General features: G+C 35.6%; 1 protein-coding gene across 1 annotated transcript; it reads left to right on the top strand.

The window, feature by feature from the left end:
- Positions 1-2127: 2127 nt before the first annotated feature.
- On the top strand, positions 2128-19282 carry LOC138712977 (uncharacterized). The gene is made up of 3 exons (XM_069844658.1): positions 2128-2295; positions 8493-8787; positions 15952-19282. The coding sequence occupies exons 1-3, from the start codon at positions 2245-2247 to the stop codon at positions 16338-16340; spliced, it is 735 nt and encodes a 244-aa protein (XP_069700759.1). The 5' UTR covers positions 2128-2244; the 3' UTR covers positions 16341-19282.
- The last annotated feature ends 5198 nt before the right edge of the window (positions 19283-24480 follow it).

The raw sequence follows: 24480 nt of genomic DNA, 5'->3' as shown, positions 1-24480 counted from the left end.
GAATACATGGAGGACAAGAGAAACACAGAGAGAATAATGGGAATACATGGAAAACAATGGGAATATATGAAAACAATGTGAATACATGGAAAACAATGGGAATACATGGAAAACAATGGGAATACATGGAAAACAATGGGAATACATGGAAAACAATGGGAATGCATGGAAAACATGGAAAACAATGGGAATACATGGAAAACAATGGGAATACATGCAGATCAAGGCGAATACAAGGAGAACAAGAGAAACACAGAGAGAACAATGGGAATACATGGAAAACAATGGAAATACATGGAAAACAATGGGAATACATGGAAAACAATGGGAATACATGGAAAACAATGCGAATACATGGAAAACAATGCGAATACATGGAAAACAATGCGAATACATGGAAAACAATGGGAATACATGGAAAACAATGGGAATACATGGAAAACAATGGGAATACATGGAGATCAAGGCGAATACAAGGAGAACAAGAGAAACACAGAGAGAACAATGGGAATACATGGAAAACAATGCGAATACATGGAAAACAATGGGAATACATGGAAAACAATGGGAATACATGGAAAAAAAAAGAGAATACATGGAGATCAAGGCGAATACAAGGAGAACAAGAGAAACAGAGAGAACAATGGGAATACATGGAAAACAATGGGAATACATGGAAAACAATGGGAATACATGGAAAACAATGGGAATGTATGGAAAACAATGAGAATACATGGAGATCAAGGCGAATACAAGGAGAACAAGAGAAACACAGAGAGAACAATGGTAATACATGGAAACAATGGGAATACATGGAAAACAATGGGAATATATGGAAAACAATGGGAATACAAGGAGAACAAGACAAACACAGAGAGAGAAATGAGAATACATGGAAAACAATGGGAATACATGGAAAACAATGAGAATACATGGTGATCAAGGGAAATACATAGAGATAAAGGGAAATACATAGAGATCAAGGGAAATACATGGAGATCAAGGGAATACATGGAGATAAAGGGGAATACATGGAGATCAAGGGAATACATGGAGATAAAGGGGAATACATGGAGATCAAGGGAAATACATAGAGATCAAGGAGAATACATGGAAATCAAGGGGAATACATATAGATCAAAGGGGAATATATAGAGATCAAGGGGAATACATAGAGATCAAGGGGAATACATGGAGATCAAGGGGAATACATAGCGATCAAGGGGAATACATAGCGATCAAGGGGAATACATAGCGATCAAGGGGAATACATAGAGATCAAAGGGGAATATATAGAGATCAAGGGGAATCCAAGGAGAACACGGAAATTACAAGGTAAAAAACGGGCAAATTAGTATAAGAAGGGGAATATAAAAAGAACAAGGGGAATATAAGGATGAGGAAGAAATACAAAAATAACAAAGGAAAAACACGGAGAATAAGGGAAATACAGCAAGAATAAGGGAAACGCAGGAAGAATAAGGATAATACAAAGAGAATAAAGGTAATACAAAGAGAACAAGCGGAATACATGGATACTATGAGAAATACAAGGCTGTCATTGGAAATAAAAGGAGAACAAGGGGAATACAAGTATTATTTCAGGCATTCGTGCTAGAGGGCGGTCCGATATTGAATATCGTTATGACGTGTGTCATGGTGCGTAGGTATATTGAAACTTACCAATTTTTCTCAGAATCTTTTTGAGTTATCTACTGAATTAATAACACTTATTTGATGTCGTACAGATTTTCTTCACCTTCACAAATGACCAGAGAGTGTAACATATATTAAATAATGTACTAATAGAACACTGCAACGCGAAATAAGACATCCACGCCCCCTAGCGTTGACGGCGACAGAATGGTTAGAGTGCAGATGTGTTTAACAATGGGGTTGGTCTACTTTCACAAATGTATCTGCAACACATCAAACACGAATTCATTGGGCCCAAGTGAGGCAATATTGACTCTTTTTTTAAGAAAATATCAGCCGACCTGGAAAATATCTCTCTATTGTTCCACTAGTATGTTAAAGTAGGTCATGCTTTGTATTTTTAAAGGGAGAATAAAGTAAATTGGCTGGTTCATTAGTACGCAATTCAGTAACAAGTGGTGGTAGGTCTGGTACCAATTCAGAAAACAGTCATGTTGATTCAGCTTAGCCTAATTAATTTCCGGTGCCAATCGTATATAAAATGTTGGAAAATGATAGCTCAGTACAGAATCATCAAGAAACTCTGAAATGGCTGCAAGAATTATCTTCATCCTTGCTACTGTACTGTGCAGTGTGCAGGTAAGAAATTACACTGGTCGACAAAATTTAACTTTTTTTAATCGCCAGAGATCAAATTATACTTTTCTAGACCAATTTTTCATGCAGATTACGGATACACCTTCCGTTTCTTCGTGTCACGTATAGATTTATAATTACACACAATACTTTAAATTTATGGAAATATACAAACATTTAAATGTTATCAATACAACAATACACTTATGTAATGATAAAATGATCAGATTTCTATATTATTAACTATTATGACACTTATAGTGATAATTAAAAACAGGATTATAGATTTCTAGAGAACTGGAAGCTAGAAGTGCTTAGTAGATGATTGTCTTTTATGTTGTTTTTCTGTGTCATCGCGATAGAGCATCCAACAATAATCTGACATCATGGATTCATTCCAGAAACCCTGGTAACGTTTCTCCATAGATTTAATGTCTTGGTGAAACCTTTCACCCATCTCGTCACTGACATCACCAAGGTTGGTTGGAAAAAAATCCAAATGAGAATGAAGTAAATGAAGTTTTAGGGACATACGGCAACCCATTTCTTTATATGCATCCAGTAATTCCTGAACTCCTTTTTTGTAGTCTGGAGACTTTGTCTTCCCTAAGAAGTTTATACACAGCCACTTGAAGCTTTTCCAAGCTTTTACTTCAATCTCATCCAAATTTTCTTCGAATTTTTGATCCCGCAGTAGCTCTCTAGTCTGTGGGCCCGCTAAGACCCCTTCTCGTAGTTTAGCAGCTGACACACGACAAAATTTTTCACTCAGATACTGGAGTCCTTTTGAAGTTCTCCTTCCAAGCGTCTTCACAAAGGTTTTCGTTAAGCCAAGCTTTATATGGAGAGGGGGAAGCAGTATTTTTTTTTTTTTTTTGTCAACTAGAGGGATATGCTGGACATTTTCTTCACCTGGGTTGTAAGTGCTTCTAGATTTCCAGTCTCGTTTGGTGTAATGTTCACTTGTATTTCGGCTCTCCCATAGACAAAGGAAGCAGCAGAATTTTGTAAACCCCCCTTGCATACCCATTAACATGCCAATGACTTTCAGATCTCCACATATATGCCACTGGTGTACATCGTACTGAATTGATTTGAGTACCATGTTTATATTATCATAGGTTTCTTTTAAATGCACAGAGTGGGCAATGGGTACAGAAGGTTTTAAATTGCCGTTCTGCAGAAGAACGGCCTTCAAACTTTGCTGGGAAGAGTCAATAAATAACCTCCAGTCTGATGCAACATATTGTTGTTTTAGTCCCTCAAAGAGTCCAGGCACATCGTTGCAGAAGACCATTGGACCATCTAAAGAAAAAAACTTTTCTAAATATTTTGTCCGTTTTCTATAGTCGCATATCCCAACGTCTTCAACAAGATGTTTCTCTCTAAGCCTAGAAGCTAGAAGTTCCGCCTTATCTTTTGGTAGTGAAAGATCTCTAATGAGATCGTTTAGTTCATGTTGGGTAAATCGCTGTGGTTCGGAACTAATAAACTCAGGAATGCATTCACGATCAGAAGCACATTCTAAATTTTCACTATCACTGCCTAAGTCACAGTCCACTTCCTGGAACAGTTCCATTTCATTTTATGCAGGTTTCGGAATGGGTAAGTTGTCGTCATGCGGGACCGGCCTCATTGCAGATTCAATATTTGGGTATAAAATTTTGTGTTTGTTTCTGGAAGAAAAACCCTTAATGTTAACACAACAAAAATAACAATAGTCAGTGTGATTTTTCGGTTCTCGCCATATCTTTGGGATAGCAAATGGCATCGATCTTTTCTTCTTTTGTACCCAGTCCCCTAAGCCTGTCGAACAGCGTTTACATACATGTGGTGCCCACTCTTTATCCTGATCACCAAGAAGACTACCAAAGTACAATTGATACAATTTCTGAAGCCGTGGAGTGATTGTATGCCATTGAGATTTCGGGGTGAAGGAACCGCATATGTAGCAGAAGCTGTTGGGATGATTTAGACATTTTCGGGGCATGATAGGTGATTTAATCTGCAACAGAATAAAACGTATTAGTACCTTTACCTATTTGCGTACAATTTCTCCAAATAAATTATATTTTTTAGAATGCGTAAATATACCGAGGTCCTAATGAGTTCCCAAAATTAAGGGAGGGGGCGTTTGGAATGTTCCCCAGTAATAATTGCGAGATTATGTATTATATGTTTAGTTAAACAAGGTACCTATGAAAAACTACAGGCACTGGTAAAAGATACAGGCCTACTCACCTTATTAATTGATGTAAAATACACAGCACCTCAAAATATATCACTATCACACAAGATTCACTATAACTCTGTAATACGATTGTGTATCGTTCAATCTACAAACTGTGACTTAGGAAGATGATTCCATGGGGATGAAAAAAGACAAGATAAATTTTATCTAGGACAGGAAGTTTACGCGTGGGGTACGCAGCAAAAGATAAGGCACTAAAGAGTGCCGCCCTATTAGCCGCACGGAAATAAACGGAGCGACTTAAGAGATTATTATGAATAGATTGAAAACTATTTGTGATATGACGAAAGTAAAACCAGATCTGAAATCAGCGCAACAATATCTAACATACTGTACATATAATACTTTTGGCGAAAATTCATTGTCGACCAGTGTTATTATTATTATTATCATCATTATTATTATTATTATTATTATTATTATTATTATTATTATTATTATTATTATTATTATTATTATTATTATTATGCATTTAGCACGTATGGACGAATCCAGAAATGCATATATATACATATAGTGTTAGGAGTCAGAGGGAAAAATACCTTTTGAGAGGCCGAGACATAGGATGGGAGGATAATATTAAAAAGGATTTGTGGGAGGTGGGATATGATTGTAGAGACTGGATTAAGGAGTTAGGTACAATTTACAGCAATAAAATTTTGAAAATATTCAACTTTTTATTTCTCCAATACTGTATGTTGTACAATAATGAAAATTTGTATGTGTAAAACACTGTCCTACTGAATGATAAAAATATTTTTACGATTTAAAAACAAATATATATATATATATATATATATATTTTTTTTTTTCAAAATTCAAAACTGTGGCAGTTCACTGTGCAGTGATGAAGCGTTTCCCTCATAATTCAAAAACTATCCAACATTCTGTGAAGAAAATTTTTGTGCCTGTCACATCTACAATATGAAGCAAAATTACTTCTCTACATTTGATACGTTGTCCGATAAAAAATAAATTCATTTAAAAACTGGTCAAATATCAGTATTTTCTTCTTACACAAAATAAAAAAAATACTGTTTATTAAGGAATGTCGTTGAAAAAGCATGATATTGTAAACACGAGTTTCAGCAATAAAATAAAGAGCGAGAACATGAAAAAGTTAACAAGTTTATGAGATATGAGGGAAACGCTTCAACACTGCACAGTGAACTGCCACAGTTTTGAATTTTGAAAAAAAAAAAAAATGTATATATATATATATATATATGTATATATATATATATATATATATGTATATATATATGATTTTTTTTATCTTAAAATTTTTTTTTTTCATATAGCAGAAGGACACATACTAATTTTCGTTATTGTACAAGATACAGTAATGGAGGAAAAAAATGTTGAATATATCTAAAAATTTTACTGCTGTAAGCTGTACCTGACCCCTTAATCTTGCTCAGGATAGGGACTGATGACGGGCTTATGCGAGGACGGCAATGAACCTCCGGGTTTCTTAAGGGAAGAGGATGGTATTTTTTGGTGAAAAATGAGTAAATTTTCAAAAAACAATTTTTTTCCTTAAAATACTCTGTGATATGTGTAGAATACATTGTATAATATTTTGTGGTTATTTGTGCCCTTATCAGTTGTTGAGACGTCATTTTTAAACTTCCTGCGCTCTGGATTTTTAAATCACACCGCCCTTTTGTTTGTTGTTTCCGGAACTTCATTTTTTTTTCAAAACCAAATTTTTCTTTAAAATACTCTGTGATGTGTGTGGAATACATTGTATAATATTGTGTGGGTATCTGTGCCCTTATTGGATGTTGAGACGCCATTTTTCAAGTTCCTGCGCTCTGGATTATTAAATCACACCCCCTTTGATTGCTGTTTCTGGAACTTTACTTTTTTCGCTACATAGCCAGACAAAAATCGATATAATTTTTGAACTATTAAAGATGTATGAATGAAATTTATAATACACATTCTCTTAGGAAACTTTTCTCTGTAACGGAATTTCCCTAATTGATTTCATTTTAAAAATAAGTCTCTCTGTTTGCAAGAAAGAAAACAAAAAAAATGTTATTAAATTTTAATTGTTTATTTTACAAATGTAGGAACTAATATCAAATTTCTGTTACATACAGTTTGTAAAGCGTGCTTTTACAAATAAATTGTAACATAGTGTTTGAATTTATCTTTAAAAATGGCTTAGATATATCGAGTTTAGTAAAATCCTGCATTGGGTACATTTTTTTTTCAAATCTGCCTCCCAAATAATTTATTCAAAATATTTATATTTTGTTGAGTTGCTATAGCCATGAGCTCTCTACATACAAAAAATTAATATTTTACACCAAATAAGAAAAAAGTTTTAAAAATTACTATCCTCTCCCCTTAAAAGCCATAAGCATTATTATTATTATTATTATTATTATTATTATTATTATTATTATTATTATTATTATTATTAATTTAGTGTTCTGCCCAAGGGCAGGTATTTCACTGCAAACCCAGCTTTCTCCAATCTTTCCTATTTTCTGCCTTCCTCTTTGTCTCCTAATATGATCCATATATCTTAATGTCATCTATCATCTGATAACTTCTTCTGCCTCGAAGTCTTCTCCAGTTACAATTCCTTCTTTCTTCGCCCACTCTTTCCAACACAGCTTCATTTCTTATTATGTCTGTCCACACGTTCCATTCTTCTCCATATCCACATTTCAAATTCTTCTATTCGCTTCTTTTTATTGGGTTATTTTATGACGCTGTATCAACATCTTGGTTATTTAGCATTTTAATGAAATGAAGGTGATAATGCCGGTGAAATGAGTCCGGGGTCCAGCACCGAAAGTTACTCAGGATTTGCTCGTATTGGGTTGAGGGAAAATCCCGGAAAAAAACCTCAACCAGGTAAGCTGCCCCGACCGGGACGCTTCTTTTCACTTCGTCGTAATGTCCATGTTTCTGCCTCATACAATGCCACACTCCACACAAAGCGCTTCACTAGTCTCTTCCGTAGTTCTTTTTTCAGAGGTTCGAAGTTGATGCTCCTTTTTCCATTAAAAGCTTCCTTGGCCCTTGCTATTCTCCTTTTGACTTCCTGGCAGCAGCTCATGTTACTGCTTACAGTACATCCCAAGTATTTGAAGCTGTCCAATTATTATTATTATTATTATTATTATTATTATTATTATTATTATTATTATTATTATTATTATTATTATTATTACTAATTTAGTGTTCTGCCCAAGGGCGCGTCTTTCACTGCAAACCCAGCTTTCTCCAATCTCTCCTATGTTCTGCCTTCCTATTTGTCTCCACATATGATCCATATATCTTAATGTCATCTATCATATATCTTCTTCTGCCCCGAACTCTTCTCCCGTTCACCATTCCTTTTTTCTTCGCCCACATTTTACAACACAGCTTCATTTCTTATTCTGTCTTTCCACTTCACACGTTCATTCTTCTCCATATCCACATTTCAAATTCTTCTATTCGCTTCTTTTCACTTCGTCGTAATGTCCATGTTTCTGCCTCATACAATGCCACACTCCATACAAAGCGCTTCAATAGTCTTTTCCGTAGTTCTTTTTTCCAGAGGTTCGCAGATTATGCTCCTTTTTCTATTATGAGCTTTCTTTGCCATTGATATTCTCCTTTTGACTTCCTGGATACAAGCTCATGTTACTGCTTATAGTAGCCCTACACTCCAAGTATTTTAAACTGTCCAAATTATTATTGTTGATAATATTATTACAAATAAAATATAAATTTAACTCCAAATCCTTCATACAATTATGTCTAAAGTAACACATATCTTACTTTTTTCAAATCTGTATAATGCTTTGATAAAAAAAATACAGCAAAAGATTGATTTTCTGTAACATAATACCCATACTTCACCCTAATAGCTTTCGGCTTTTTTCCTAATAGGAAATCTCTTTCACTTCGGTAGCTATAGTAACAGTGACATTAATTTCAGTTGCTGGCTGCAACTGACGTGGAATGTAGGCAAGGTCCGGATGACGATGAAGACATTGGAGAAAACAACGTGGAGGTGTTCAACTCTCTATTTGCACAACTCGCTGCACTCAATTCGACTACCGGTAACTTCAATCTGAAGACACAGAAGTTTATCCTTAATATCTCTTCCATATTTCAAAATCTGAAAGATAGGATTCAGTCCATAATAGCGAATATTACACAAACCGGATCTCAACTTGCAAACTGCATGACGTCAGAGAAAGAAAATGTAACGGAACTCATACATGAAGGAGGTAAGATTATTATTATTATTATTATTATTATTATTATTATTATTATTATTATTATTATTATTATTAGCTGTAACATCATCTACAATATGAAGATCTTTGCTGTTGAATTCATAATTTGTAGTTGGTATAAAGTCTGTTTTTACACACTATCTCCACTAGGTTCCTCCCTCTAGATAGAGAGACTATTCATGATAATATTTTCGTAGGACCGATATTTTCAACGCAGTTCAGTCGTTTTGCTTCAATTTCTGTAAGCAATGTTAGACTGAGTGTAAATGTTGAGTTTTTATGAAAACTTAATATGCCTATACCGTGTGGCCAAAAAGCACTTGCCAAATGAAGAAGACAATATAATTTGAAATGACAAATGAAGACGTACAAATTTAAGAGATTAGGTACAGCTTACACGAGTAAAATTTTGTAAATATTCAACATTTTTTCCCTCCATTACTGTATCTTGTACAATAATGAAAATTAGTATGTGTAAAACACTGTCCTTCTGCTATATGGGAAAAATATTTTTACGATTTAAAAAAAATATATATATATATATATTTTTTTTTCAAAATTCAAAATGGTGGAAGTTCACTGTGCAATGATTAAGAGTTTCCCACGTAACTCCAAAAGTATCCAACATTCTTTGATTAAATTTTTTGTATATATTTATGCATATCTTATCTACAATATGATGCAAAAATACTTCTCTACCTTTGATAGATTGTCTGATAAAAAATAAATTCATTTTAAAAAATGGTCGAACATCAGTATTTTCTTCTAATACAATATATATTAAGGAATGTAGTTGAAAGAGCATGATATTGTAAACATGATTTTCAGCAATAAAATAAAAGAGAGAGAACATGAAAAAGTTAACAAGTTTGAGGTATAAGGAAACGCTTCATCACTGCACTATGAACTGTCACCATTTTCAATTTTGAAAAAAAAAATATAAATATTTTATTTTCAATTTTGAAAAAAAATATAAATATATTTTTTTAATCTTAAAAATATTTTTTAAATAGCATAAGGACAGCGTTTTACACATATCAATTTTCATTATTGTACAAGATAAAGTTAACAAGATAGAGTTAATTTTGTATGTTAAAGATAATCTTCAGACTTTAACATTAAGAAATGATATATGATGACACAAGGCAAGGAAATTATTTTAATATCATACCATGTAGACTTGCTAAATCCCAAAAAAACTTTTGTTACATGTCATTGAAGGTTGCAAATAAATTTCCATCACATATTTTTAATTCAAGCAGAGCTACTTTCAAATTTTACACCTCTAGTTGGTTAATTTTAAATCCGGTTTATAATCTTGACGAATTTTTTTATTGTGTAATCTTTTTGTAATTTAACTGACCATGTCTATACATTTTGTTTTAGACACGTATTTTAAACTATTAAACTACAGTAAAGGAGGAAAAAACTGTTGAATATTTAAAAAAAAATTACTCCTTAAGCTGTACCTACACCTTAATGTCTCAGTAGTCTCATTCTACCATGAAATATCTGACAACACAATATTATTACACTGCATTACCCTCAAGCAGATATGAATAGGTTTGAAGGCAAATATTACTGTTCTCAGTGCAATTGCACAGTTCACTGTCGCAAATGTTCAAATTGTGTTCCTTTACTTAAAAAAGTCTTTCACTTGATCCTGATATGCTGTCACTCTTAAGAGTGTTGTTTGTGAAATTTGTTGCATATCAACTATTCTTTGTTTCAATTCATCTTTATATGTAAGCTTTGTCTTAAAAATAAGTTATTTCACATGTCCCCAAAGAAAGGATATAAAAGTGTGAGGTCTGGTGATCGTGGAGGCCACGACTGAAGTCCACCTCGTCCAATCCATTCACACAGAACAGGTTTCATTTCTCTCAAACTGTCAAAGCGTAATATTCTGTGGTAATATCTAGCTGAAATCACATTCTCATACGTTCAATCATTAGTAAATTATACAGGGAGTCCATTACAACGCTATCCAATAATTCGCCAAATGTGTACTGGTTCATATTTCCATCAGAGATGTGGTTCTACAATAATATCGTCTAGTAGACTATCTTTTTGAGCAGTATGGTTATTTGATTCATGCATCCATCTTGGGTGTTATTTGGACTTACGTAGCACATGATATAATTCTGATACTACAGTATATAACGTCAAACTATTTGTATTCTGGACACATCGTTGCTGTCTGGTTAGAAACTTAACTTTAATCTTAAGAGTTAAAGTGCAGTCTGTTATTCTTTCTCCACTAGAAGATTAAGCTCAGAAAGAATTGGTTGCTATGGTCACATAAATGACATTGTCAGAACATTCCATTAGAAATGCGTTGTTTGTGCAGGCATAAAAAGAGGCAGTTTTCAGGCAGGATCATTTTAAATAGGTATGTCATGGCACAATAATATTCAGGAGCCTGAACTAGGTGCTGACAGAACTTTGAGGGCACTCCTTTGTACTTTCTCTTATTATTCTTTGGCCACAAATATTGTCAAATTTTCACTGCGATTGTTGAAGTAACCCTTATTCAGGTTACATAGGTTTCGTGGGCAGTTTTCTTTCCAAAGTTGAATCATGATCTTGGTCCTCCATGTCAAAAGTTCCAGGTAGCCTATCACGGAAACTCGTTCACAAAAAGCGTGTAAGAAAGAACAGAAATTACTCCTGTAGTTCTGAATGGTACAAAAACTTGAACCTAATGTCACTAACGTTCACCTAAAGTCCTACCATTTGTCACATATATTAGAAATTATTTGGTAAAAGTACCTGAATAAAATAAACCTAGCCGACATGGAACGGGTCAGAACACATTCCCAAGAACGGAATATAAACTCCGGTATCGTCTGCTGCTACCATCTGCCGGGGCTTATCAGGAACTACTAGAAGATCTACAAGCAATGATCGAAGAAATGTGACCTTGATTCTTCTGTACAGACGCAATGTTGAGAATGGACTCGATGACATCAAATTGTACTCTCAGACACATAGTAAATAGTTTTGCTGTTCACAGTTTTCGGAACTGACTCTGTAGAGCGGATAAATAAATTGTAGACCTACAGTCCAGATGATCGTTGGATTTGCGTCTTTTCGTGCAGTAAAATTTTTCGAAATTTTCAACCTATGTGATAGATTAAACTCCGGAATGCCCACGTGCGGCCCAGAATCGGATTTCTAATCCAGATGCGGCCCCGGATGTTTTAGGTAAATCGTCCAGGCGCTGTCCGGAAAAACCTCAGTTATGGTATGAATATAACCGATATTTTCCTTCCTATTTTGCAAACTTAGGACTGTCAGTAGCAATGTGCAACAATGCATTAGGTACTAAATATGAGTGTAACTGTCGATGCTATAGTGGGATACTACAATATTGGCTGTGTTACTGATATAGCTAAGATTATTGTTTGTATAGCTATAGGTTTCATCTCTTAATGCTATGAATCTGTGAAATTTCTAACCTCTACCTTTTTACACCAATTAATCTCAAACTTTTACCACATATTTCTTATAAAATGAACATGCAAAACACAAATTTGCACTTTGATATTCCAAATAGTTTACTTGTAATTAATTTCTGTTTATTTTTAATACTGAATTATAATTGTTCCAATTTTCAAAGTTTACATAAATGTTCTTTGAATTTTCATTTAATTTACTCCTCATGTATATAAAATATAACATGCTTTTCATATTCTTCCAATTTATTTCTGAGAAAAAAATTTATCCTTTTAGGCCTAGTTGCTAATATTTATTATTTATTTTTTATTTTTTTAACTTATCACATCCTCAACACATGGTGATTTAAATACTTTCAATAGCAGAAGAAAACATGTGTTAGTTTACTTCGCTTTTTTTTTTTTTTTTTTTTTTTTTTTTTTGGAACTTCTGTGCAAAATTTCACTGAGATTGAAGAAAAACTGCATTCATTAGAGCATTTTGAATGTTACAAAATGTTGAAAATTGGAAAATCGAGGAAACTAGTATCAAAATTAGCAGGTATATGATAACTTGCATACTATCGATATCCTTCCTTCCTATACAGTCTACCATACACATTTTTCTCCTACATAACAACGCTAAATATGAACTGAATATGAAGTAAAATTAGTTAGAATGAAGAACGAAGTCTGTCAGAATGACAGCTGAGTGTCAGTTTAAAGGGCTGCAGCTCCATGCATGCGCTGGTCCCTTTAAATTAATCATAGGGTCAAAATAAGTACAGATTTACAAAACCGAAGGATGTTATTTTTTTTAGAGTTGAAAATAAAATTTCTATTTTTTAATTTTTTTTTTTTTTTTTTTCATAATTTTAACCGATATGCATCGCCTTAATGTTGAATCTTTCATCTGACGTGGTGAAAGTCATGTCCTTGATCTTCACATTAGTAGAAACTTATATAAAACTAATTTTACGCAGGTCTACTGTAGCGTAGTGATGGAGATCTTCTGCAGTCCATCATTTGCATCGTTATGGATCCCTTTTCCTTTGGTTATCTTCTTTTTACTTGCTTGTTGATTTGTGAGGATTACATATTTTTCGGTTTGGATGTTCTTTAGAAGAATCTATAAAAATAAAAATATTAGACGTCTCATATAAAATGGTTCGCAGGAACATTTTGTTCTTCGGCATGGTGAAACGTTGAACTCTGTCCACATGTTGGGGGGTGGAAACCCTCGTCACTTGCGACAATTTTCCAGTATACAGTCAGTAAACTTAAGGACTATCGTCTTCGGGTTGTAATGCCATAATGTCATTTGTGAATATGTCCACTTCCGCTGGATTCAAAAATGGCATAGGCCTACCGAAGAACTTTAAGAACTTAGCTCTAGATATTTTCCTAAGCACCTTATTCTCAAACATCCTTAACCTCTGTTCCTCTCTGAAAGTGAGAGTTCAAGTTTCACAACCATACAGAACAACCGGTAATAACTGTTTTATGAATTCCAACTTTCAGGTTGATTTGTATATTAATTTGGAAAGAAACCCATAAACCTCAGAATTATGCTTTATTTATACCCAATGCTTGAGAGAGTCTATATGACCAGGCTTCGAAACTTCGGACCCGATAGGGCAGTTCAGTTGGAAATCCGCATAACGGCGTACCGAGAATAGTAGTATAGAGTAAAGTGGGTGGGGGTACTGTAGAATGAATGCCAACAAATACGCAAAGGAAAACGCTCTGGATTTTAAGGTTCTCACGAATAATTTGGTTTTCATACAAACCTATTTTAAAACTGTGTTTGAAACTATTACACGGTTAGAAAATTCAGAGCAAGAGATGCCGGAAGCCCTCAAATTAATAGAGGAAATGACGCAGAGAATTAATGTGACACCAAGTACACCGGTTACTGAACGTGTAAAACAGAAGTGGAAATCAATTTTATGTAAAAATAACGGGTATGGAACATTGTGTAACATAAACAGCAAATTAGTGGACACAGAGTCACCCGAGAATGAAGGACTGTCTCTTAGAGACTGCAATGGTGTTAGGTTTCTTCGTTTTGCTCCTATCACGTCATGCGATGTAGAGCGCAGCTTTTTACAATACAAACTGTGTTTGGCAGATAACCGAAAAAGATTTACGTTTGAGAAACTGAAAATGTATCTTGTAGTATGTACATTGCAATTCGGTACTGTAACTGCACTTCCTAAAGACGACCAATAGGATAAATGAAGAAATTAAAGTTGCTACATGTTTATTTCCACCATTAACACTGTGTAGAATTAAACAAAAATGCTTATAAAAGACAGGAGAATAAAATATGCTTTTCACATTATTTTGACATTGTCATTGTGTAATGTACAGGGACATAATTTTATTTTTATTTCAATTTTTATTGTACCTGAGTTTTTTAATGTACTTCACTCCCACCCCTTCTACTAATGAAGTTCCAACTCCACACAGAACCAAGACCGCAGATAGTAAGCAATACTGAGTTACTGAGTATAGTAGGTTCCAGAAATATGTTCGCGTTTTCCAGTGACGAAAGAGCTTTCAATATTGAATCATATTTTCGTACAGGTATTGTCCGTTTGCCTACGTCGCATCCCGATTTCCCCCACCTGCTTCTGCTCGCCCCTCTGTAAAAGCTGGGCTGTCTTAGCTCTTTTCTGAAAACATTAATTTCTGTTAGGAATTGGACGTTTACGTAATATTATACAGCTGTTTAATTTAACTTAAATAAAAGGGCCTCGTTAAGTAATTAACTGTCACGTGATTTCCTCCCTTTCTACAATCCTGCGGCATAACCACTTGGACGGACAGTAGATAGCATGTCTGAGTAATTTTATATTTTCGGGTCGGGCAGAAGTGAAGATTGAATTTACAGTACGTAGAGTAGGTACAGAATTATTTCAACATGAGTTACTAGTACGAAGGACGAAACTGGCAATTGGAATTAGATGCAATAGTCTATAGTGTGATAATATGCACAAAAGAACTGAAGCCTGTACCGAAATGAACGGCCACAAATTGTGTTTAAATATTCATATTATGATTATTTTTCAATTTAACTTCTTTTTCTATATTGTACGCTAATGTGCTGTAGACAATATAATATACACCGCATAATGAATACGTTCGCATGGATAACTCACTTCGTGAGTAAAAACACTTATTCTTAATACAGTACTGTACTTTGATTAAAGAAAAACCTAATGAAAATTATCAAACTCAAAATCGCGATATTTTTCTAGTTTACGTAACTGGATGAACTACTTTTCTTCCTTCCTATACCTAGTAGAGTGATTTGTGTTTTACGCCAGTATCATCGAACTCCAGTCTTGGAGGGGGGAGCAAGCGGTGTTTCCGGTTCTCTAAAGGTATAGACAGGTTAATATTAAAAATGTTAGTAAAAGTAAAATGATGTCCCTGTATATTTACTTTCAGAATGTACATATGTGTGTGTTTCCCCATACTACCGTACTCTACTCTAAATAGCAACATTGTTACCTCAACACAGCTCTATCTACCTGCAGCGAGTCAACCTACAATACATGCACAGTAAACTTATGGTATCGGGTCCCATGTCTCGAACCCTATATATGACAATGATATGGGAAGCACTACTCGAATCTCCGCCTATGATCCCGTGTTCATTTTTACGAATATATGCACTGACAAGAAATTTGTTTTGTTTTTTTTCCCCCAGAGCAAGAAGCACTGGCTTGCGGGCAGTCTATCATCGTGGAGGTGCGGCCTGTTTTAGACCAGGCTGGCAACGTAACCAGTGAGGCGTTCGGCTTGATCCTGCAGGTGACGCCGCTCGTCTTGGACTGCATCAGCAAGCACGCTACACAACCCATCAGACTCATAGCCTGCCTTATCTCCAAAACATTCCCTCTAAGCACCCAGATCTTTCAAGTGATCTCTGACGTCACTCAAGAAGTGAAGCTGATCCAGAAGGCCATCGGCGCCCTGGAGCCGAAACTGAAGGTGTGTGAGAAACAACTAGTGAGCGCGGTGTCACGTATCGGGAAGATCGTAGTGGAGATTGAGCAGTGCGTGGAGAACACGCTGAAGGGCTCTAGTGCCAACTGATGCATCACAGGCATGGGAGCAAGTGTATTTGATAAGAATAGTGTTAGTCTTATATTAGTGTGAGAAAATGAAAGTTAAAAACTTCATGCAGGGAATTCCGTTGGCTAAGAGAAAAAATATTGGTGTAATCTATACAGAACACAATTATTCACTTGTATGACTATATCGGGTGTCCCAGAAATTCATATATTAAATTTATGCTCGACCATGCCGAAATATATTAGGATTATACACCTGGTAGCAGCCCTTTAATGGACCTCATTAAAGTACACCTATTCATTAAAGTTCAGGTGTTCCACCAATCAGAAAACACCATTGTAGCAATATGAAAGAGCAAGTATCGATTATTCTCGAATATGCAATCCAAAGGCAACTAGCGAAACGTCACGGAGGCTGGAAATCCAATACTGTCGCAGAAGGTTATGTTATGTTACTATAATAATTAGCGTTAATTGTGAATAATATTCAAATAAATTCAATTTGTCATCTCGTTTTTCAATATCTAAATCAATTTCAAGGTTATATCAAGATTAATGTTCATGTTACTCTCTAGAATATATCAAGGTCAATGAGATTTGTTCTCGGAAAAAATTAAAAATACTTTCGCGTCTGCGCACATCTCACAATTTACGAGATATTGCACAAGGTTATTTCCGCTCCCCAGTCAGATAAGAATAACATGAATACTTATGAATAATTTCAAGTTAGAAATATGGTCGAGCATAAAAAGTCGTATGAAACTTGCCTATAATGGTAATTAAGACGCTCGTATGAAAATTATGAAACTCGCTTCCGTTCGTTTCATAAACATACTCGCGTCTTAATTACTACCATTATAGGCTCGTTGCATAATGTAAGTACTATTAATGGAGGGTAGAAGATGTAGAGAAAACATCCTTTTCTGTCAAAGAATTTAAGATAGACGTTGCGCCTTTAGCCCACTAGACAGCGTTAGAATCGAGAGTGCTGTTTCTTGAGCTGGTATTCTGGTTGGTACCATTTTACTTCGACCCTGCCTCAACAGCGGAACCTACCTACAACTTTTCTAAGAAACCCTCTTCTCTTTATTGGAGGAGATTCCCTTGGCGGTAAGGTAATCCTTATCGATGATATTTAGATAAAAGAACTTATCCCACAAAATAAAGATTTTTCAGGAAAACAAAATTTAAATGTTAACACATTATTATTGTTTAGTCAACTGTCCGAAGACAGGTCTGAACCTCATGAATGGTACCAAGACGGCACCACTTATGAGGCTACTAGGCCAGGAGATAATGGGTTAGGATGTCCAGTTCCTTTCCCCCTCCAATGCATACATCGCCGTCTAGCTACATGTTACACTAATCAGACTTCAGATGCATACAAATAGTTGCTCTTCCTTAGACATATATCGAAAAGTGAGATGTACTGTCTGATAATAGATGTACACATCAGCCAGAACCTCAATCAGAGGATGACATCATTATTAGTTACCTTATATTAGCCTAAGGAATTTAAACATAATTGTCAAAAACATATCTTCATATTTTGTAATTAAATTTTAACTACACTAATTACAACGAAAAGTCCACACCTGTAGAGTAACGGTCAGCGCGTCTGGCCGCGAAACCAGATTGCCCGGGTTCGATTCCCGATCGGGGGTAGTTACCTGGTTGAGGTTTTTTCCGGGGTTTTCCCTCAACACAAGATGAGCAAATTCTGGGAAACTTTCGGTGCTGGACCCCGGACTCATTTCACCGGCATTATCACCTTCATCTCATTCAGACGCTAAATAACCTAAGCTATTGATAAAGCGTCGTAAAATAATCTACTAAAATAAAAAAATACAACGAAAAGTCGATTTAAAAAATGGAGTAGGGTTACACTATCGATATGATTGCAGCATGATTGCCATCCAGCACATTTCACACATTCGTGTGTTTCTGAACAATGCCTTTCCAGGTAGGTGGATTGGCCGTAGGGGACCTATTGATTGGCCACCAAGATCTCCTGACATGAAGCTTTTCTTATGTCACATGTGTATGTTAGTATACGCCACTCCTGTAAATAAAACTCTATATCTTGGAATCTTTGAGAGAGTCTGACAGGCAATGGTTCGTCTCTCTATTCAGAGTTCGCGGGTGCTCACTTTGAGCTCCACCTCTAAATATGCACAGAGTGGATAGGCAAAACTTCTATCCAGTAGGGTGACATATGATTTTGTATGACGCATCCACTTCCAACTCTAACGCTGTCTAAGGTCCCTAGTTGTCCAACAAGAAACGTTTTCACTTCTACCATTCCTTATACTTAATGCACGGACTTTTGGGACAGCTGGTATACGTAATTCGGGCATGTATTACATTTGTGTTCCCTCTAAACTGTGCGAATGCTTTGGTGCGCTGTGACTAAATGCTTCTAAGCATACTAAACAAAATGTTTCCAACAATCTGCGTTTTATGCTGAAAACGTTATATGATCACACTAGCGACATATTCGTGCGGATTAAAAAATTAATTAGAAGAAACTTTTTTTTTAACTTCTTAGCTTTGCATTTTGTATTGTAATGTGTGTGCTTGTACTTTAATCTTAAATATTGGCGAAGTCTATAAGATAAATGTTTAACTACTAATTTTTTTATACTACATACTGACTGATTTGTAATTTAATACAAAAAAATCCAATGACATACAATGTTTAGTTTTAATTATTTACTCCAATTTTCCTTTCACCTATATAACTGTAGTTCAGGAACAATTAAACGATGTGATGATAATGGAGGAATAAACTCTCACTTTGAGAGAGGAACAGAGGTTGTGTGTTCGAGAATAAGGTACTTAGGAAAATATTTGACTAAGGGGGAAGAAGTTACAGGAGAATGGAGAAGTTGCACAACGCAGAACTGCACGCACTGAATTCTTCCGGCAACATTAATGTATCACATGTAAAAGTTTGGTTGAAATCATTAAAATTAACTAATATTTAGCAGCTTTTGTAATAATTTCTCCCCATATAAATTTACCGGTAAACAGTTTACTGAACTTTAACACCTCATGCCAATTCTAGAAAATTGCTGTATGTCGAAATATTTTTTATGCTCGACCATGCCGAAATGTAGTAATTATACACCTGGTAGTAGCCCTTTAATACACCCTATTAAAGTACACCTATTCATTAAAGTTCAGTTGTTCAGCCAATGAGAAATCACCATTGTACCATTATAAAACCGCAAGTATCGATTATTCTCGGATATGCAATCAAAAGACAACTAGCGAAACGTCACGGAGGCTGGAAATCCAATACTGTCGCAGAAGGTTATGTTCTGTTACTATAATAATTAGCGTTAATTGTAAATAATATTCAAATAAATTCAATTTGTCATCTCGTTTTTCAATTCTAAATCAATTTCCAGGTTATATCAAGATTAATGTTCATGTTATTCTCTAGATTATATCAAGGTCAGTGGCATTCGTTCCTCGGAAAAAATCAATACTTTTGCGTCTGCGCACATCTCACAATTTAGAAGGTCAGTTCCGCTCTTCACTTAGATAACCATACTATGAATACTTATGAATGATTTCAAGTTAGAAATATGGTCGAGCGTAAAAAGTCGTATGGAACTTGCCTATAATGGTAATTAAGACGCTCGTATGAAAATTATGAAATTCACTTGCGCTCGTTTCATAAACAAACATACTCGCGTCTTAATTGCTACAATTATAGACTCGTTGCATAATGTACTATTTTATGTGTAAGGTAATAGATAAATAGATTGAGAAAATTATCATGCAGTTTGTAAAGTAAAATAAATTAAAATACGTTTTCAAATAATGATCGATATATTTTCCAAATTTTAAATTATAGCAGTAAGAACAAAGGCTATTAACCTAAAATTGTTAGCTAAATAGGACTAAGTAAAAATAAGTTTATATGCCAATTTCTTTTAACTTGTACTGTATTGTAGGTTCCAATATGTCCATTCAAACATCTCCAAAGGGTGAAAAGTTATGAAATACTTCAATTACTTTAACTTAGAAAATCAAAACTCGAGTGGGATTTAATCGACTATTACACGATTAGAAGAAAGTATATAATGATTAGAAGAAATTAAGTACTCTAATACAATAAAATATTGACTTACTGAAATTCCATTTCACTAATGTTAGCTTCACGAAAAAGTTTGAACCGAGCCGCCATTTTCAATTGACTCTCTATGCTGTAAACACATGACGATCGCAAAGCATGTTTCATAGTATCGTAAAGAATTTGCAATTTGAAATGTTGGAAAACAAAGAAACAAATGCTAGGGAGATGATAAAAACAGAAGAAAGTATATAAAGATTAGAAGAAATAAAGTACTCTAATACAATAAAATAGATATTAATTGACTTACTAAAATTCTATTTCACTAATGTTACCTTCACGAAAATGTTTGAATGGAGCCACCATTTTCAGTAAATTATCTATCCGGGAAACAAATTGCGATCGCAAAGCATGTTTATAGTACAATAAAGAATTTACAGTTTGAAATTTTGGGAAACATGCTAGGATAGTGATAAAAAGAAACAAATGTTAGCGAAGCGATAAAATTAAACAAATTCTAGGGAAGCAATAAAATTGTGCGATAAGCAGCCATTGGTTGAAAGACGTCCTTTCGTACAGTTTTATTGGTCAAAAGTAGTATGACGTAGTGAAAGTGTAATAGTCATTGTAAACATGATATAATAATATTCATACACTAATTACTGCTAAACTGATCTACATTTAAAGCTTTTGTTTAAAAGAAAATGAAGCTGACACTATATTGAGTAAAAGGAAAACTTGAAAATTATTCTAGCCTATATTTATTCATTCATTCACTCATGAAAAATAACAAAAGCAATTTAGTATCACATCAAAATTTTTTCAACAAACAAAATTGCCTTTTCTTTTAATGCATTTACGAGGCTGATAATGATTTTTTTTAAACTTTGTTCAATATTGCTCATTAAAGAGCATAACATGTACTTCCATAATCACAGTTTAAAACATTTTCAAACTGAGCCTTTAGTACATTTTAAAGTCTGTATCAAATTAGCTCGACTTGTTTTACCGTGTCATATTAGGCCTAATTAACCCTAGGTTTTGTGATTAAATGCACGGTTAATCAGAAAATTAAATTATAAGTTTCAGCAGTCTGGCATCATCGCCGCTAACACACTGCTCTTCTCGTAATACAGATGTAAGAGGTCAACGAACTCAGCTCTGTCTGCCGTAGTGAACTATCCATCTTCCTTTTCATCTGATCGCATCGGTCAGTGGTCTCAAATTAGTAGTTTTCAAACTAAATTTACACGAAAACCGCCCACGTTATTGAAAAAAACGCAGAAGGATAAATTATTATTTATTAGATTTTCTTTCGATATGAACAAAAATCAAGATCATAGTTGCAATCGTTACCGAATAAGATGACGTTAAACATTTTGGAAAAAAAAATTTCTGAGAAAACTGTGAACTTTTCACCAATATGGTATTACACTTTTTTGTTACACACAACATGAGCTATTCGCTTCGAAAATCTGCAGGGTTATTTCACTTCCACCCTGTATAGGGAAAACAAAGGGCTAAATCGTGCCTAGTGTAGAGACAGGTTCCTAGACGAGCCCTTGAAAAGCCGAGCCAAGCCTTTACAATATCATGTGCCACTATTCTCCACCTCCTTATACCTAACGCTCACAATCTGAGATTTTAAACGTGAAAAATTTATGCTTGAATATCAAATGAATCTAATGTTAAAGAACATTTCAACATCTCACGTCTGTTGCTTAGCAAACGGCGCACTTTCTCACTTCAGTCGCTTAGCAACTGCAATGACCGAGACCTAAACGAGACAGTGAGTTACATCGCATTAATCTGACGTCAAGTTACGTAAACACGGTAATTTCATTCTGAACACTTGTACAGATGTACATTGACGAAATAAAAGAAAAATAATCACCATACAGTAATCATTTCCTTCTCATCATGTTCATAACCCTTATAAATAGCAACCGATTCCTTAAAAATCTAGTGCCATAGTGACACCCAACCGAGAACGAGCGTTTCACGTAAGAACATGCATCCTTTGAATCAACATTCATTTTTCATACCACTCCTTGCTATCGTAGTTTTCTCCATCCTACAACAGCAAGAGCAACAGCAGCAACAACAACAGCATGCTATCGTAGTTTCCTCCTTCCTACAACAACAGCAGCATCAACAACAGCAGCAGCTACTGAGGCAACAGCAGCAACTGAGACAAGAACAGCAACAGCAGCAGCAACAACAGCAGCAGCAGTGGCAGCAGCAGCAACAACAGCAGCAGTGGCAGCAGCAACAACAACAGTGGCAGCAGCAGTAACAGCAGCAGTGGCAGCAGCAGCAGCAACAGCAGCAGCAGCAACAGCAACAACAGCAGCAGCAGTGGCAGCAGCAGCAACAACAGCAGCAGCAGTGGCAGCAGCAGCAACAACAGTGGCAGCAGCAGTAACAGCAGCAGTGGCAGCAGCAGCAGCAACAGCAGCAACAGCAACAACAGCAGCAGCAGTGGCAGCAGCAGCAACAACAGCAGCAGCAGTGGCAGCAGCAGCAACAACAGTGGCAGCAGCAGTAACAGCAGCAGTGGCAGCAGCAGCAGCAACAGCAGCAGCAGCAACAGCAGCAGTAGCAACAATAGTTTTCCGCAACCAAAAGGCAAATGCCGGGTAATCTTTTGGCGAATCCTCGGACCACACCTCATCTCACTGCATCTCGTCAAAATATTGTAAAAAATTGCAGAAAATTGTAAAAAAAAATTTTGAAAATTACTGAATTGTAAAACAAAATTGTAAAATATTGTAAAAATTGTAATAGTAATATTGTAAAATTTTGACTTGTTTCACATCTTAAAGCTTCATTGCTCATGTAAGATCTGTGGAATATAATAAATAAATGAATGAATAAATGGATAAATGGATAAATGGATAAATGAATGAATGAACGAACAGCAGTAGCAACTGACGCAGCAGCAGCAGCAGCAACTGTATCTCCGCCTATGATACCCTGTCCTTTTTACATGCACTGACATGACATATCTTCGCTTTCCAGAGCAAGAAGCAATGGCTTGCGGGCAGTCTATCATCGTGGAGGTGCAGCCTGTTTTCGACCAGGCTGGCAACGTAACCAGTGAGGCGTTTGGCTTGATCATACAGGTAACGCCACTCGTCTTGGACTGCGTCAGCAAGCACGCTACACAACCCATCAGGTTCATAGCCTGCATTATCTCTAAAACATTCCCTCTAAGCACCCAGATCTTTCACGTGATATCTGACGTCACTCAAGAAGTGAAGATGATTCAGAAGGCCATGGGCGCCCTGGAGCCGAAACTGAAGGTGTGTGAGAAGCAACTAGTGCAGAGACAGCAGCAGCAACAAGAGCAGCAGCAACTGAGGCAACAGCAGGAGCAATAGCAGCGACAACAACAGCAACAACAGCAGTAGCAACAACAGCAGTAGCATCGACAACAGCAGTAGTAACAATAGCAGCAGCAGTAGCAACAATAACAGTAGTAACAACAATAGTAGTAGAATCAACAACAGCAGCAGTAGTAACAACAGTAGCAGTAGCAACAACAGTAGCAGTAGCAACAACAGTAGCAGTAGCAACAACAGTAGCAGTAGCAACAACAGTAGCAGTAGTAACAACAGTAGCAGTAGCAACAACAGAGCAGCAACAACTGCGGCAATAACAGCAGTAGTAACAACAGCAGAAGCAGCAATAGCAACAATAACAGTAGTAACAACAATAGTAGTAGAATCAACAGCAGCAGCATCAACAGCAGCAGTAGCAACAACAGTAGCAGTAGCAACAACAGTAGCAGTAGCAACAACAGTAGCAGTAGCAACAACAGTAGCAGTAGCAACAACAGTAGCAGTAGTAACAACAGTAGCAGTAGCAACAACAGAGCAGCAACAACTGCGGCAATAACAGCAGTAGTAACAACAGCAGAAGCAGCAATAGCAACAATAACAGTAGTAACAACAATAGTAGTAGAATCAACAGCTGCAGCATTAACAGCAGCAGTAGTAACAACAGTAGCAGTAGCAACAACAGAGCAGCAACAACTGCGGCAATAACAGCAGTAGTAACAACAGCAGAAGCAGCA

This window comes from Periplaneta americana, chromosome 14 (assembly GCF_040183065.1).
Source record: "Periplaneta americana isolate PAMFEO1 chromosome 14, P.americana_PAMFEO1_priV1, whole genome shotgun sequence".
Lineage (NCBI taxonomy): Eukaryota > Metazoa > Arthropoda > Insecta > Blattodea > Blattidae > Periplaneta > Periplaneta americana.
This window is presented reverse-complemented; position numbering and strand designations above follow the sequence as displayed.

Coding starts and splice junctions, on each gene's coding strand:
- LOC138712977 (XM_069844658.1), top strand. CDS start 2,245: ATGGCTGCAAGAATTATCTTCATCCTTGCTACTGTACTGTGCAGTGTG. Junction 2,296..8,492: donor CTGTACTGTGCAGTGTGCAG/GTAAGAAATTAC, acceptor CATTAATTTCAG/TTGCTGGCTGCAACTGACGT. Junction 8,788..15,951: donor GGAACTCATACATGAAGGAG/GTAAGATTATTA, acceptor TTTTTCCCCCAG/AGCAAGAAGCACTGGCTTGC.